We start from the raw sequence: 17966 nt of genomic DNA on the forward strand, positions 1-17966 counted from the left end.
TGTTAAGGAAAAGCATATGCCTCTATGGTGCCCTTGCTGTATGTCCCAGGCATGAGACCAGCTGCTCAGAGTAGGTTTGTTATTATATTTGTCCTGTATAAAAATCTTGGGAAGTAGGTTTGTTTCATATCCATCTACACATGTGAAGACAGGTTCACCAAAGATTGCATAGCTAGTGTTGGCAGAGCTGGAATTCCACTCCACCTTGAAAGCCAGGGTTCTTTCCTCTGCATGTTGCTGTGTCTTCTTTTTTATTTTTATTTAAATTTTTTTAAATTTTATATTGAAGTACACACTGCTGTGTCTTCTTAATAGCCTCCTAACTAGGAGTGTGTTTAAAAATGACAGTTTAGGGTTTGACTTACAAGCTAGCTGAAAATAAAGATTCTAAGCCTGAAAATAATAGTTGAATTTAAGGTAAACCCAGAGGAGAGGAGCAATCTGGAAAGAATAATATTTAAGTCTGAGGAAGACTAACCATGACCACTGAAAGAGGGAACAGTGCCTGTTGCATGGGAGGACAACTTACTGTAGAGCCCGTGAGTGAAAGTCATAGGGAAGCAGTTTTGGCTCTTGCAGTTGGAGCTTCCTATCAACAGGCAATCTGCCTTGAGCCAGTGAGCCTCCTACCACTGGAAGTTTCTAAACAGAGCCCCAGCGACCATCTCAGAAGAATGTTTTAAAGAATTCTTGGGTGGGAGGTTATATTACATGATTTTGTTGGTCCCTTCCACTCAAGTTGTCATATTACCGAGTGTGACCACGTGCGTTCTATATCAGACACGACAGGTTGCTTGGGTCAAGCTATACCAGTTGGCACTACCGTCACCTAGTGTTACCAACCAGAATGTTGTAATGCAATATTTTGGGTGAGGTAAGCCTTCTCATGCTGTCCTAAACATAAGCATCTTCATTTGATTTCCATACTAGAGAGAGATTCTCATGCTCTACTCTTGGATCTATGTGTTTTCATAGGACTTAAAGGGAAAGCTTTAATATTTACCTGGGGATGGGGGTGGTCTTTCAGGGGCAGCTATCCCTTTATAATTACTCCTAGCTACTTCAGAGCACCTTCTTTTGTTTTCTGTAGTTTACCCAGAAGCATTGATCAGCTTTCCCCCCATCATCCCTGTGCTTTCACCTTCCAAATATCTCCTCCCTCCCTGCTTTTCTTCATTCTTTTATTTCTTCAAATCATTATTAAACATCAAATTGAAATTTTGACCCAAAGTGTTAGATCTAACAAAAAGAAAGTTTAAAAAAACCTGGTTATAATAGTAGCAAATGCCATCAATAGTCAACACTCATTTATTTTCTGGCATCAGCAGAGCTCCCCAACTAACTGCCAGTTAGGGAGTTGGCATTTATTCTCACCAAAATATAGCAGTTACGGTTGACATTTTTTCATTGCTGATTTTCAGTCTTTTATCCTGAGTCTTTTCTCTCCTTAAAGAACTTGAGAGGTTATTTCTGTTTTGTGCTGTAAAATAATTATCGTAATAGAAGTTGTCATTGTCATTTTCTTGACTTCTACAGGCTGTATTTGATGTGGACAACAAGAAAGGCCTGACTCTGATTGAACTCTGGGAAGGCCTGACAGTGGATGACATAAAAAAGAGCACTGGGTGCGATTTTGCAGTAAGTGTTTCTGTGAACAAATCCAGCCACTTGTCCTATATCCTGAGCTTGATTAATGTGTGTTTATGCACATGAACCATTAATTTGCGATCATTTTTGGAGTTGACCTTAGCAGAGAACAGGAGTGGAAGGAAGGGTGCCTCCGCTGAGAGCAGGTGGCAAAAGGAACAGGCTCTGGCTCATGGGCCAGGGTTTGGCTCAGGAGTCAGAAGGGGGAGGAAACACCAGGAGCTGCTGGAAACAGCAGGTTGAGCTTGAATTTGAAGGTACTTTCTGTCAAGTCCCTTGCAATCCTCTGTTCTTGGGTTACGTATCAGCCGTGACCAAACTTAATTAACTAAAAAATGCGAGCCACACTCAGAGAAATGGTACTTCCTTATTTTTAAACCCATCTGTGGCTTATGACTTTCTCTTTGATTAACTTCTTTGCCTGATTATCCCATCCCTTGGAGATATTAGAATGTCGAGCTTTTGACACCACCAGATTTATAGTCACAAAATAGGTGTTCTCTGTATTTGAAGAAAAACTTAGTGCATTAAAACTCTGACTTACAAAGCACATAAGAACATCAGGGGAGTATCCACTTAAGAAATCTCCAAATCCCTTTTTAAAACTAAGAGAATAATACTGTAATATAAATAATTGCCCTTTAATATAAGTGCTTTTTTATGAATCACCAGTCACCTACCTAATGGGGGTCGAGAGGACAGCTCAGTCCATTTGAAGTTAATCAAATGTAAAGTCGAAATGTGTCTGAGAAAATGAAGAAATAGACTTTGCTTCTCACATAACTTTTTAAGAACAGCTCTATGTGTTAAAATGAAATATTTATAATGAGAAGAAATATTGCAGCTACCCATCCTGGAGAAGGTAATTTAATAAAACTTACTTGATAAATCATGCATGTATTTCATACATTTCTTCCTTAGGTACTACATGCTTGGCTGGTACCTGTCAGTGCGTAACAAATGTCTGTAAAAACAATTTTGCTGCATAATTCATTATCCACATGTAACTGTTTCTGGTATTATATGAAGGTCTTTGTCTATTAACCTTTTTTTGAATTTCCCTTTGGAAAAAAAGAAGCTTTCCAACAATACCTTACATGAAAAGCTCATCTTTAATTAACTTTTCAATGACCCCAGGGGGTAAAAAATGGGATTTGTTTATAGTTTAACTGTTTAGAATTCCTTACTCCAGTGATAAAAGCAAACAGTTCTTCTTACTTAATTAGCTATTATTCATATTTTTTCCTTATGTGGATGAGTTAGTCTCTTCTTCAGCAGATAGCATTTTTGAGATCTATAGAATGTTCAAGTCTCTGCTGCAAAAGGGAATTGCAAAATAGATCGTCATTGTTATCAGGTTTTTTTTTTTTTAGTCACGTAGGTAAATCAGGAATGAAAAAGATGTATTTTTACTGTTTTTGCTTTTTCTTAAAGTGCTAGTTTCCATGTCTTGATACATTGAAAAATATCTCTATGGCCCCTCTTATCACAGTACCACCCCTCCTTCTCTTTTGACATTGACATGTAATCTTGTTTCCTACAAATTAGGCTGTTGAAATGAAATGTTAATTTTTATGTCAGTGTTGCCCTGAAAAGGTGTAGTATCAGCTAAACCATCTTGACAGAAGAACTGGATTTTGAGGATCTGATGATCAATGGCATCTCTTTAGACCCTGACAGATGAAGTCACATGTATCAAAATCTTTGTAAGGCTAGGGTCTGGAGTGTTCTAATTAATAAGATGTTTTGCCTAATAGCTGGGTTATCAGTAAGATACATTTAATAATAAAAGTACATTGGGATAACATCTCTTTATTTGATAATTCAGAGGTATTCCATGTCATAATTCAGAAGATATCTCATATGGTTATTACTGCATAGGTAGCATTTTACTCTATATCTGACTACATTACAACTTGCTCAAGGTTTCTGTTTGAGAAAGGATTTCTGTTTCTCAGCCTTCACTGTATACCAAGAAGTGAACATTCTAGAAGAGGATAGTTAGACAGGTTGTTGCATAACAGTTAAACAGACATGTTGTTGCATAAAGAAAAAAAAGTAAAAACCTAGGTCAAAGTAATTGTGAAAATGTGTTGGTAAAGGTCCTCTATACCTAAGAATATGGGCAAGTGAATGGGCAAAGGATACAGAATGTGGATATAAGCTGATTGAGAAAATCCTGAGAATTTCAAAGAAAAAGACAAGATATGACAGCATCAGATAACAGGGCATAACAAAATTGTGGTTTCAGGGTATTAAAAATAATAGTTATAATGAACTATTTGGGCATTAAAAAAAAAAAAAGATTCACTAAGACTTTCCTGTGTGCCACAGTGCAATTAACAAAAACAACAAAAAATGTGAAAGGAAAATGTGTCCCTTAGGTATCACCTGAAATAGCTTCTTAAAAAATTCATAGTAACCATAGTGCCAGTTGAAAAGACTTTTCTTTTCAATTAGGAGGAAACTCTCTTAAGGGTCATGTTATATCTAGAACTCCAAAGGAAGCTGTGGAAATTTTGTAAAAAAAAAAAAAAAAAATGCAGATATTGACTATATTTCTGGAACCTTCATCACACTTCTAAAATAAAATTCTGGTCAGGAGTAGTTCACAGAAAGAGAAGCCAACCCATAATGGACAGAGATCTTGTTCCATACTATCACTCTCCTTCAAAATGCAGTTGTTATAAAGAAAGGGACTTCCCTCTATATTTCTTGGGGATTGAGTTACGAATCTATTGAGAGAGATAAGGGAGCTGGGCAAGTAGAGGTTAAAAACATCATCATTATAAAGCCTAGAATGAAGGATGGGGCTTTGGTGTACAGCCACAAAAGCCTTCCCAGATATGAACCCCTGAAGTGGGGGAGACTTCAGCTCCCAGTTATAGGCAGCCGTGGAAAATCATAGGCCTTCTACACAAGGGCGAGTCTTTACTGCTGAGCTTCTTTCCATGTGACTGAGAGCAAAATAGACCACGTGCTGCCTACAGAAGGCTGATCCCGTTGAGGAAGAAGAGTTGGGCTGAGTTTCACATACCCCAGTTCCTCTGCCCAAATCATCATTTAGTTGAGCCATTAAGGGACACACTTGAGGCCAGAGTATTACACTAACAGGTGTCCCTCCACATGGAAGGGAATGTGAGAAGTGGGAATAAATGCTCCACCCCAGCACTGTTGCTGGTAGAGCCATACACACATGTTCACCCTCTACAAATGCTTGATTGTGATGCTGTGCAGAAATGCTTTTCTGTTCTTTAATGCTACTAGCTCCCAACATTTTTATAACTAAGGAGTCCTTTGGTTTATTTTTTTCCCAGGGCACCCACATTTTGAAAAAATTCTGTCTCTCAAATAAATATCCAGTAATAATTCATTTTCAAAGAGTCAAAGTGATACTGCACAGTTCCTCATATTATAGCTGTGACAAGTTAATGAAAATGTTAAATTTCTTTAAATTTTTTGGGCTATACTTGCATCACTTAGTGTGTTACTGCCAGCTATTTGATGGGTCAAATAGAAAGAAAAAAGAAAGGTGACATTCCACCACTTAAATTCAATTATCTCCAAAGTATCTTTTTCAATTGGTTATTCATTTCTTTCTTTTCTGATGCATGCTTGTGTTACATAAGTTTTTCTTTACTATATATGTCTGTGGCCCTTTTAAAACTAGAATATTTGTTTCTTTTTTAACTTAAAAATTTTTAAATAAATTGAATCCATAGTTTAACATCATGTGGTAGAATAAACTTCCAGAGGTTATTAGTCATCCATGATTATTTATTAAACACCAAGTGTATGTCCCACATTGAGCTATGAAATGTGAGTAAAATAGAACAAATTGGTATAGTTCCTCCTCCTAGGGGCCTTGGTCTTGTTCTCTAGGTAGGAATACACCTAAACCACCAGTGGCAAAAAATCAAATAAGAATCCTGCCTGTTTATATGTTTGCAATGGAATCTGAAAGAAGCCAGCTGCGAGCATTCTTTGCCAAGTCGAATAAATTTGTACTCTCAATATCTATTATGAACTGGCATTATACCAGAATTAAACAGTATACTCTTTGGATTTCAATGGACTGGGAAGACAACTCATTAGCTTATCTTATGCATTTAAATCATATAGTCCTGTGCATAGCCTGTAGATCACTTTGGCAGGATAATCTGCTTCAGCTTACATGGACTTACAATGTTGATGAGACTGTGAGAGAACAGATGAAAAATGGAGGTTCAGTAGATGTTTTTCTGTACAAAAATAGACAGGCCAAGTCAGTCTACATAAAGGTTCATTTTCTTTTCTGATAAAAGTCAAGTTCCACACTGACGATATAAATGATACTAAGAGCTGAAAATAGGGCCAACATGACAAGGAGAAGGATCAGATGTTTAGTTTAAAAAATCAAGGTGTCCAGTTTCCTTTTAAAGGTAATGCCATAAAGCACCTATTAGGAAATGATCTGTTGTCAAAAAAGAGTTTTATTTCATTAAATTATTTCCACAGATGCTCTGTTGTTTAAAAAAAGAAAATCGATAGTATGTGAGACACACTTTCTAAATACTCAGAGCCCATATATCTTTATTCTTTTCAGTAGAGTTGAATATCTCTGCAAATGTGGGCTGTGACTTTTGTCTATTAATGTCTATTACTTTGTCTATTATGATATATCTGTTCTCAGAGCTGGCAAGTCTGAATGAGCTCTCATTTATCCTAAGATGTGGATATGTACCAAGCCATTCCTATCCTTTTTATTCTGGACATGTCATTCTTTAGGTAGAAAAATGGAGAAGGGGGCATTAACTCTCGACACTGTGAAGATTTTATAAACAATTTACAAATGAACTAGAAATATTTAACTTCATCAAAGCCAAATGATTGCCTTCTTCTATTCTTAATACTGACTTAACCTCTATTAGAAACCTTTCTTCTAGTTCTTTGAAGCTTATTTAATCCAGTCACTCATTCATTCATTTAAAAAAATATTAAGTGTTTATTCTGGAAGGCAAATTAGACCCACTTCAATTGCCACATCCTTGAAGGTCTCAAAAATCACCTAAATTTTAGTATTCCTTACTGTGCTGTCCATGGGGCCTGTTACTCAGACTCAATGGATATTTGCCAGATTAAATGAAGAAATCTGTACCTGCCATTATGCCTTGAAAAATCTGTCAAAATTAAGCCAGACTACTTATATTTAGGTTTCTTCTTCCACCACCTTTACCATTAAATGTAGATCTGTCCTCATATTTCTCTGCTTCAAGACTCCTAGGAATACATTTGCTATTTTGTACATTGAACATAATTATAGTTAATATTTAATATTTTTAATGCTGTTACCTCCTTTTTGTAATAACTTGGTATCTTTTTTTTACTGCCTTTATATCATTTCCACTCTGATTATGAAATTTCTGATAAAAGTTTGTCATCCAAAGACTACATTAAGTATCTCTTAACAAAATTGTGAATTGACTGGACCTATTTTGAGGATTTTGAAACTTGTGCCTTGCTCTGTGTCTCTGTTTCATCAATCCCAGAGCTCAGTGGTCCATTCAGTAGAGAGTTTGGTTTTCTAGACCCTTTATTTGTCTCCCGTGGCTCTTCCCCCACCTCCTCCTAGTTGCAAGTCTAAATGATCCTTAATTTAAGAGCTATAATGCAAGAAGGTTGAGAACTACTAAATACACAAAATGTAAATGGAAAAGGTGTTCTTCTTCTCAGTGGTTCAGAATGGAAAATAACGAGCAAACTCCAGGTGAGGTTCCTGACAAGGCTGCTTGTTGCCTACATCACTCAGGTTTGGAAATTCAAAGGAGAGATGTTTATACCATGAGGTTTTTTCATAAGTTGGTTATTTTTTTCTCTTTCTTTTACCAGGTTTCACCAAAACTCATACCAATGCAGCAGATCGCAACTTGAAATGTGGAGTAGACTTTTGTCCCAAGCTGTGTGTTTTTCATTTTAACCACATAGGATTTTACTAAAAGGACATCAGTAATCATAACTGTATATCTAACAAGCAGTTTTTGACTAGTTTTCTACCATCTTAATGCTTTATACAGCCATGTAGACTTTGTTCTCTCAAGCGTACTGTGACATTTTAATGAAAAACAAAAAGAAAAAAATTATGATATTTGCTTTATAAGTGCTGAGAAGGTCATATTTACAGTTGGTGCTCACATTGGGTTTATCTTCATCTTCTGTGGTATGTACATTAAATTGTGTGCAGTTTGTACCAAGATGGGCCCTTACTTAGGAAGAGTTTCATTGATGTACTTTCCCTCCTAACTAAATCATGACACGTAGAAAAAAAAGAATGAGGGAGAAAATGAACTCCACCCAGAGTATACCCAGGGGAGCGTCGTACTAGTCCTGAAAGATAACATTTGTGTGAATTTTAATCAGGAGAAATGCTGTCTTAAGGGTTATGATTTTCCTTCGGCCTCCTCTGTCTTTTTTTTTTTTGGAGCCTCTGATTTTGTGATTACATCTTGTGTCCCTAGAGCATCCCTTCTCCCACCCCTCCTAACCCCCCCCACTTTTTGTAACTAAGTAGATGCCCAAGAAGGCAAACAGGAACATCTCTGTGTGGGAGAAGTAACCTGGTTTGTGGGAGAGACAGAAGGGTATGGGGTCTATTGGTGCTGACATCCAACCAAGAAGTTGCCTTTATAAACAAACCAAATAACCATCTGTACTTTTCCAAAGATTAAAGTTGCTTTTAGCAAGAGGGCTATAAGCCTAACTGACCTAGTCATTTTTCTCATTTTCAAACAGTACAGTATTCGTGTGTATCCAAAGGGACCATTAAGAGTCTTTCTCTGTGTTACTGTGGGCTTACTATACAATACCACCTCTTAGGCCAAAAGGGGCTGTGCGGTAATTCATCATGAACCCATAATAACAGTGACAGCAGAGTTAAAAAAATCCTTTCTTTTCAGGGCCTCTTTTTTCTGCTCAGAAAAGTTTCTAAATGTTGAATGCCTTTTTCTGCAGAACAGTGTTATTTCTTCTGCCCAGGCTTGTTCCTTGAACAAAGTACTTTTAATTCAGCTTTATCAAACTAAGGGAAGTACTGATGAGCAAATCCAGGATTTGAAGAGCAGTGAACTTCATTCTTAGAAAATAAACATGATGGATTAGGTTTTGCAAGGACCTTCTCCTCAGAGGTATCCTCAGTATCAAACAGTTCCCCAGGGAGTATACCAAGCATCCTGCGTATCAAATGGGAGAAAAGTCCAGGCACCCTGAAGACAGGCCAGATTGCTGTCCTCTGGACAGAGGTAGGCATAATACAGTGCAATATACCATTCCTCTCATATCAGCTATAGGAATTTATGCATGTTTTTAGCTAATGGTTGTCACTGAAATTCATTTTCTCTTCAGATATAGCTACAGTTCTGTCATTTCAGAGGAAGGAGAGGGTTTTTTTGTGAGAAGCACACTCCATATATAAAATGGTCCCTCTGGCTGGCTGCATGGTTGAAAGCATACTCTTCCAGTACTGGTAAAATGGACTTTTTAAAGAATTTGCAAGGTCTAGAGAAATGATATACATCCATGTTAGAGTTATGGTTCGGAAAATGTGTGATATTGATGGTTGCTATATTTGTAAACTTACTTATTCTGTGATTCTAAGAATGTTCTTCACTTTGAGTGGCAAATCCTAAGTAGATGGCTTTATATTCTTGATTAAAGAGCACCATGGATATTAAGAAATGCATTAGGATGTACAATAAGTATTCCAAATTGATATAGATTGGTGTGATTGTCCTTTTTCTCATTTGGGAACGGCGTGCCTAAACATGGGAATAATACAACAGAGATTGGTGGAATAGCCAATAATAAAGTTAGCACACTGTACCACTTCTAATCGAGTTACTGCTTTTTCTTTTGATCTTACCAAAGAAAAGATATTATCCTTCATGAAAGAACAAATGAAATGTTTAGATGAATTCTGACTTTGCTCCTTGTCAAAGTCAATGATCTGTCTATAAAAATTGATTATCCCAGATTTCACGTGTTAATATTTCTTTGCTTTTATGTAACATTCCTTTAGGATACACATACATCAGTAATTTCCCAGTGGGGTGTTGCGTTTGCTTGCATTTTGAAGTGGCTCTAGTGATGTCTACGCAGCATCTGTGTTGCCCCTCTCATAACAGACTCACCTGCTGGCCAACGAGTTGGGCCTGTGCTCAGGATACACCTCTTTTGGTAGCTCTCCTTTGTCCAGAGTGATTATACCCGGGGGTGGGTGTATGACCCAAAGTGTACCATTCAGGTTATTTATCCTATGTTTACAAACTGGAGATGAGAGAGAAGCCAATTTTCTTATTCCTTCTTGTTCCCTAAGCCATAAGAAGAATGTGACTCTGGCACCAACATCCTGTCCCCCCACTACCCCAATACACACACCCTACAAGCTGAGCTCCAGTTGGAGAGAAAGAAGTGGAAACACACTGCAGCTGTAGGGAGGAGGCATCCTGGTGGTATTTGAGCTCCTGTTTCTGCACGTGTTGAAGGCCAACTTCTCTCCATCCATGCTTGTACATGAGCCCAAAATTTCCCCTTTTTGCTTGGGCTGGGCCTTTGTCACTTGCACCCAGAGTGTGAACTCAAGCAGCTTTGGTAATTCTTGAGTCCTAGGAGGGATCTGGTCTCCTACAGAAGGTATGCAGAATACAAGCAAAACTACTTTTCCCTGGGCCCAGAGAACACATGTAAGAACATTTATAGGTGTTACCCAGTGGGTAGAAAGGTTGTGGGTAGGGGTTTTCTTTCTCCTACATCTCAGTATAGTCAGCACAACTTTGAAAATTATTCCAGTGGAAGTGTAAGCAGAGATTTATTCAATGGATGGGTTTCCTTGCACTAACCTTTTCCCTTTCCTCACGAAACATTACCTTGAGTTTCTTTAGCTTATTTTCAGATTCTTCATTTTTAAGATGGGGAGAATATATTATCTTCCACCATGGTTCAATAAAATATAATTAATACATCTGGTTGCAAAAATACTGACAGATCTTTTAAAAATGTGTGTCAGTACTACCAGAATCATCTGTTTTTCCTGTCCTTTTATTTTTCAGTGTCTACACTGCCTTCCCACTTCCCACTGCCATACTGAATATCAAAGTGGATTTAAGCATAAATATCAATAAATGTCATGTGGTCTAAGTGCATGTCTGTGTGACATATACTTGAAGTGTCCTCGTTCCATAATATTAAATATGTCTGTGTGAAATCATCCAAAGGCACCTTTCATGTACCACACAGCAAGTCTCATGGGAGTGATGCCCATACCGATCCAGGTTAGTAATTAATAAGACAATTCCTTCTCTCAAAGCCACAATCAAACACAAATGACATTTGCTTGTGGAGGTTAAGCATGCTTGATTATCATGGTCCTCATTGCGTTTAATGGGGTGCCACTCTGGGTAGTCCACTTGGAAACGACCTCAGGCAACTATCCTGGCTTTTTGTAGCATGAATCACATAGGATCCTATTTCCACTGACAAACCATGGGAACCCAGGTACCTAATGCAGTCATTTTATGTTTTTGGCTCTTTCCTAGGCATTCTATCTGTTACCCTTTAAATTTTTCAAGAGAAAATTATAGACCAGGCTGTCTATAATTGGGGAAGCTAGTAAAATAGTCTTGTTCAGGCTTAGAGGCAACAATAGGCCTTTGACTAAACAAAGACCCTGAAAGAGCTACATGCCAAACTGCTAGACTACATGCAGCTCAGCAGAAATGGTGCTAGCGAGTCCTGGGAACCAACAGATAAAGAAGGGAGTAAGTCACGAAGCTTCCTGGGCCTTGGGAATCTGGCCAGTTCCCGGGGATCAGCGAACATTGGACCCTTCCCAACTGGGGCTCCAGATTGCTGTTACTCGGGACTTCTCAGCTGCTGCTTGGATCTGGAAGTAGGTGTCGGCCCGATTCGGTGATGTATGCTCTGTTATATACTCTGTTTATATTCTTATTCCTTTCCTTCTAATGATTGTATATTGAAATTTATATACTCTGTTAATATTCTTATTCCTTTCCTTTTAATGATTGTATATTGAAATTAAGTTAAATCACCTTCTATTAAAGATTTGATTGAAGCTGTTTATTTGTGTGAGAGAATAGTTATTTTGCCAGCGAGTCCAACGAACCTAACCGAAAGCAGGCTTTCAGCAAAACACAGGCTCACATTTAAACCCTGGTGTTGCATTTGAAGCTCCTCTCTTGATTTGGGGATAGGAGGTAGCATCTCCTACTTTGCCTTCTTGGGTTAGAGTGCCCAATAGCTCTCCAAAGCTCCACAAATACACCTTTAATCTCCAGCTCCCAGCCCTTCTATGCACCCAGTATAAGTAAGGGTTTAAGAGTTGTCTGTTTCTTAGATATTCCAAAATGTGTGCATAGTGGCCTCACTTTGGAATATAGCATACATTGTGTCTGTGTGCTGTTTTTTAACATCTTGTATATTAGTATAACAACTCCGTGACTTGCCCATGGTAGCTTTCCAAATGTGTTTATTGAACCAATTTACTAGTTGAAAACATGAGGTGACAGTAAGCCAGGCCTGAGGGTTTCCCTTAGCTAAATAATTAGGTTAAGACCTCTGAGGAAGATGTAGGAAAAAGAAAAGGAAAGAAATAAGAGGTGGAACCTGGAGACTATAACAAAAGAATAAAGATACTTACCTACATTTGCTTAGCATTTTATAATGTATAAAACACCTAGAATATACTAGCTAGTTTATTTCATTCTCACAATAATCTGCTAGGGAGATATTATTACCTCCATTAAAATTAACTTCTTTAGTCTGAGAGAAGTAATGTCCATCAATTCTTTAATCAAATTAGCCTTTCAGGGCTGATGTTGGATTTTGCCGAGGTACTTAATGAGATGTGAATTAAATTCCTGAATAGAACTAGATTTGTTACTCTCTGGCAGGCTACAAAACAGAGTTCAAAACCTTTCAACCTAATGGGACATGTCTTCAGGTTTTGTTCCTCCTGTCTACACAGCTCTTGTACACAACCCAGTTCATAAAGAAATGGGTAGTTGTCAAAATAAAAAAGGATAATGGCACCCACCAGGCAAATTGTCCCCATGAAAAATTTTCAATTACTGGGTTTGCTCTAATAAAAGGCCCTGTGTAGGCAACCACACAATTAAGGATGCTCAGCTAACACCAGCAGGAGGGGCTGATGGGCATTGCTTTATCTTTGTAGCTGAACACCTTCTAAATTTGGTTTTCTTGGCATTAATCTTAACCCATGTTCAAAGTCAGAGTTGTGGCTCAGACTCAGTAGAACCCCAAAGATAAGATTGATATTAGAAGCCTAAAAATATATGTTATTGGTGACACAGAGAGCATCGCCTGGTGAGATCCAGTGCCATTCCATTCATTGGGTCCTGGAAAGAGGAAAACTAGTCACAGCACTGGAGCCTGTGGAGCTATTGAGGGTGGGTGTAAGGGTGGGAAGGCATTAGGGCCATCAAGATACACACCATATGAGAATGTTTAACTGTTATTATCGTTTTTCTTTGAATATGACACCATCTTTTTATTTTTGTTGTTTTTTGTGTGTGTTTTTGTGGTACGCGGGCCTCTCACTGTTGTGGCCTCTCCCGTTGCGGAGCACAGGCTCCGGACGCGCAGGCTCAGCGGCCATGGCTCACGGGCCCAGCAGCTCCGCGGCATGTAGGATCTTCCCGGACCGGGGCACGAACCCGTGTCCCCTGCATCAGCAGGCGGACTCTCAACCACTGTGCCACCAGGGAAGCCCCACCATCTTTTTTATTATAGTAAGAATATTTAACATGAGATCTGCCTTAAATATGGTATTGTCAAGTACAGGTGCAAGGTAGTAGGCAGATCTCTAGAACTATTCATCTTGTATAATTGAAACTTTATACCTGTTGAACAGTAACTCCTCATTTCCTACCCCCCACCCCAAGCTTCTAGCAACCACAATTCTATTCTTTGTTTCTGAGTTTTGGAATCATGCAGTATTATTTCACTTGGTATAATGTCCTCTAGGTTCATCCATATCATTACATAATGGCAGGGTTTCCTTCATTTTTTTATGGCCAAATAGTATTCTATTGTATGTGTACACCATATTTTTTTTATCCATTTAGCCATAGACTTTTAGGTTGTTTCTATATCTTGGCTATTGTGAAGAATTCTGCAGTGAACATGGGAGTGCTGATATCTCTTCGAGTTCCTGATTTCAATTATTTCAATTATTTATATACCCAAGAGGGGATTGCTGATCATATGCTCACACTATTTTTAATTTTTTGAGAAACCTCCATACTACTTTCCATAGCAGCTGAATCATTTTACATTCCCACCAACAGTGTGCAAGAGTTCCAATTTATTCATATACTGTCAACACTTGCTACATTTTTTTTTTGATAATAGCTATTCTAATAGGTGTGAGGTGATACTTCATTGTGGTTTTGATTTGCATTTCCTTGATGATTAGTGATGAGGAGTATATTTTCATATATCTATTGGCCATTTGTATGTTTTCTTTGGAGAAATGACTGAGTCCTTTGTGCATTTTTTGTTTTTGAAATACAGTTGATTTACAATATTGTGTTAGTTCAGGTGTACAACAAAGTGATTTGGTTATACGTATATATTTTATATGACTATATTCTTTTTTCTATTCTTTTCCATCATAGTTTATTACAAGATATTGAATATAGTTCCCTGTGCTATGCAGTAGGTCCTTGTTGTTTATTTTATATATGGTAGTTGCATCTGTTAATCCCATATTCCGAATTTATCCCCCATTCACCTTTGATAACCATAACTTTGTTTTCTATGTCTGTGAGTCTGTTTCTCTTTTGTAAAGAAGTTCATTTGTACAATTTTTTAGATACCACAGATAAGTAATATCATACAATATTTGTCTTTCTCTGTCTGACTTACTTCACTTAGTATGATAATCTCAAGGTCCATCCATGTTGCTGCAAATGGCATTATTTTGTTCTTTTTCATGGCTGAGTAATATTCCATTGTGCATGCGTGTGTGTGTGTGTGTGTGTGTGTGTACAACACATCTTTATCCATTCATTGTTGATAGACTCTTAGGTTTCTTCCATGTCTTGGTTATTGTAAATAGTGCTACTATGAACATTGGGGTGCATGTATCTTTTTGAATTAGAGCTTTCATCTTCTCTGAGTATATGCCCAGGAGTAGGTTTGCTGGATCATATGGTAACTCTATTTTTAGTTTTTTAAGGAAACTCCATATGGTTCTCCACAGTGGCTGCACCAACTTACATTCCCACCAACCATGTACCTTTGCCCATCTTTAAATTGGGTTATATAAATTTTTGCTACTGAGTTGTAGGAGTTTCTTATATATATGCAGCCCCACTTGTCTATTTTTGCTTTTGTTACCTGTGCTCTTGATGTCATATCTAAAAAGTCATTGCCAAGACCAATATGTGGAAGATTTTGCCCTATGTTTTCTTCTAGGAGTTTTATAGATTTAGGTCTTACGTTTAAATCTTTAATCTGTTTTGAGTTGATTTTTGTGTATGGTGTAAGATAAGGGTTTAATTTCACTCTTTTGCATGTGGATGTCCAGTTTTCCCAGCACCATTTGTTGAAGAGACTATCATATCCCTATTGTGTGTTCTTGGCATCCTCGTTGAAGATGAGTTGATCATACATGCTTGAGTTTATTTCTGGGCTGTCTGTTCTTTTCCATTGGTCTATATGTGTGAAGACACCATCAATTTAAAAACTCTTTGTGATTTTGTTTGCTTTTTTTTTAATGACTTTGTTTGATTTTTTTATCACTTATTTTATTGTATGCACATTAAGATATTTTTTACACTTTCCCTCAGTCTCAGGTGTGTGTGCCTTGTATTCACTTTTTGGATTGGAGACGCAAACTATTGTATATAGAATGGTTAAAAAACTAGGTCCTACTGTATAGCACAGGGAATTTTATATGAAAAAGAATATATATATATATATATATATATGCATATATATATATATATGTATATATATAACTGAATCACTTTGCTGTACAGCAGAAACTAACAACTGTGTAAATCAGCTATACTTTAGCAAAATAAATTAAAAAAATAAAAGAAGGGTCATTAATGGATGCTTTCTTCAGCTGATAGACATCATAAGCAGTTAATAGCCCAAGGAAATCCACCCTTCTTGAAGTCTGCATTTACTATCAAGGGCTTCTCACTGACAAGAGAGTGCAAGTTGTCCAAGGAACAGATTGGGGTGGGCATCAGGTCAGGATTAGAGTGAGAGGGAGTTGAGGTGCCTCTCCTGGAGGAGTAGGGCTGCCAGAAGCTGAAGGAGCCAAGCCAGTAGCAGGATACCATCACTTGTGAAATGCATCCCAATTCTAAAGACTTAAAATGTGGGAAATTATTCATATTGGGATCAATGAATTGAAAGGGTCCTCTAAGGCCTTTCTGAATTAGCATAGTGTCTGATTTAAGAATAATTTAAAGAAGCCTGTCTTTATAACTTTCAAGTACACACAGAACTGCTTGCATAGGAAAAGACTCTTAGGGAGTTGCTTTATGGATAGAAAAGAGTCAATAATTTTATTAGTGTGTTTGTAAATAGTTTTTTAAACAGTTCTTCCAAGTAGTCCAAGTGCTTATTATGTAATGTTTCCATCACAGTTTGCCTTCCAGGTATGTCTCTAGGTCCTCCTGTCCTCCTCCACTAACTCCCATCTTTTCCATATATACAATTTCTATCTTAGGTATACACAGGTTTACTCTACCTGTGAAAAGTTTTTAATATTATAACTAAAGGTGTTTAACATATCACTGATACCCAAATACACAAACAAGCATATAGAAGGCCAAAGCATTTGAGGAGGCACTTGCATTAAGTCAGGATTATCAAACTTGACAAGAGATCGCCGAAGAAAGTACAGTGCCATTTAGGATGAATGTTGCTGTGGAATAAATGTTTCTGCTCCTCCACCCAAGTTCATGTATCGAAACCCTAATCCTCACTGTGATAGTATTTGCAGGTAGGGTCTTTGGGAGTTTTAGATTAAGTTTAGATAAAGCCATGAGGATGGAATTTCCATGGTGGGAATAGTGCCCTTATCTGAAGAAGAGACCAGAGTCCCCCATCCTCTCTCTCTGCCATATGAGGATACAGCAAGAAGGCAGCCATCTGCAAACCAGGGAGAGGGCTCTCGTCAGATGCTGAATTTGCCAGCACCTTGATTTTGGGTTTCTCAGCCTCCAGAACTGTGAGAAATAATATTTAATGTTTAAACTACCCAATCTATGGTATTTGCAGCCTGAACTGACTGAGACAAGTGTGAAAAACTTGGAAAAAGTTCAGGAAGACAGAATTAAGAAGAATGAAACTATGGTGAGAGAATAAAATTGGAATATTTAACTTGCAGAAGGGAAGCTAAAGGAGTGATTTAATAAGAATTTAAAGAATGGCTATGTATAACTAGTGAAGGATGTCCTTGGTCTATAAAAAAAAAAAAAAGAACAGAAAAGGTGGGTAAGGAATTTAATTTAGACGTTAAGCAGCATTTCCTGACAGTGAGATTTTAAAGAACAGAAATTAAATTACCTACCTATTTATTCATTCATTATTTCCTTTATTGGTAAGAGTTGAGAGTGGGAGAGGGACAGGAGAAGTATTATGTAGTTGATTTAAAGTCAGTCTTGAAATCTAGGGTTCCTGAAATCTGATATTCGGAGAAATTTCTACTGGCTTTATAGTCTGGATTCTCTCTGCCAATTTATCAATTCTCTCATTAACCTAAGAAATCTATTATCATAAGCTTGGCAAAATAGTTTCTCTAAAAGTTTTAGTGAAGGAATGAATAAAGAGTGGATAAATTAATTACAAGTAATTCAGTGGCACAAGATTATGTTCACAAAATTCAGTATGTCTTTTTAGGGGACTTCCCTGGCAGTCCAGTGGTTAAGACTCCGTGCTTCCACTGCAGGGGGAGTGGGTTCAATCCCTGGTCGGGGAGCTAATCCCACATGCTGCACAGCAAGGCCAAAAATTAAAAAAAAAAAATTCAGTTTGTCTTTTTAAATTTCTAACTCCAAATAATAATAGTAAATAATCACACAGCTGGTTTGGGGATATGATAGTAACAATTTAGAGCTCTCTCTTTCTCTCTCTCTCTCCTTGTCTCTCTCTTTTCTACTTACCTCCCTCCATTTTCTTTTTCCTTCTTTTCTTATTTTCTTTCAACAGATATTTATTCAGCACATTATCAGTGAAGGTCTAATCAGTGGACTCTCAACCACTGCGCCACCAGGGAAGCCCCTACA

General features: G+C 37.6%; 1 protein-coding gene across 3 annotated transcripts in view; it reads left to right on the forward strand.

The window, feature by feature from the left end:
- OXCT1 (3-oxoacid CoA-transferase 1) overlaps positions 1-7568 on the forward strand; it is a gene marked incomplete at its 5' end in the record, with an annotated part of 135116 nt that extends 127548 nt beyond the window's left edge. For all 3 annotated transcript variants that reach the window (XM_079703433.1, XM_079703435.1, XM_079703434.1), the window contains 2 exons: positions 1537-1638; positions 7516-7568. In XM_079703433.1, coding sequence (XP_079559559.1) covers positions 1537-1638; positions 7516-7557 — 144 coding nt within the window. In that variant the 3' untranslated portion in view covers positions 7558-7568. The remainder of the gene's footprint in view (positions 1-1536; positions 1639-7515) is intronic.
- Positions 7569-17966: the final 10398 nt, after the last annotated feature.

This window comes from Hyperoodon ampullatus, assembly GCF_949752795.1.
Source record: "Hyperoodon ampullatus genome assembly, chromosome: 4".
Lineage (NCBI taxonomy): Eukaryota > Metazoa > Chordata > Mammalia > Artiodactyla > Ziphiidae > Hyperoodon > Hyperoodon ampullatus.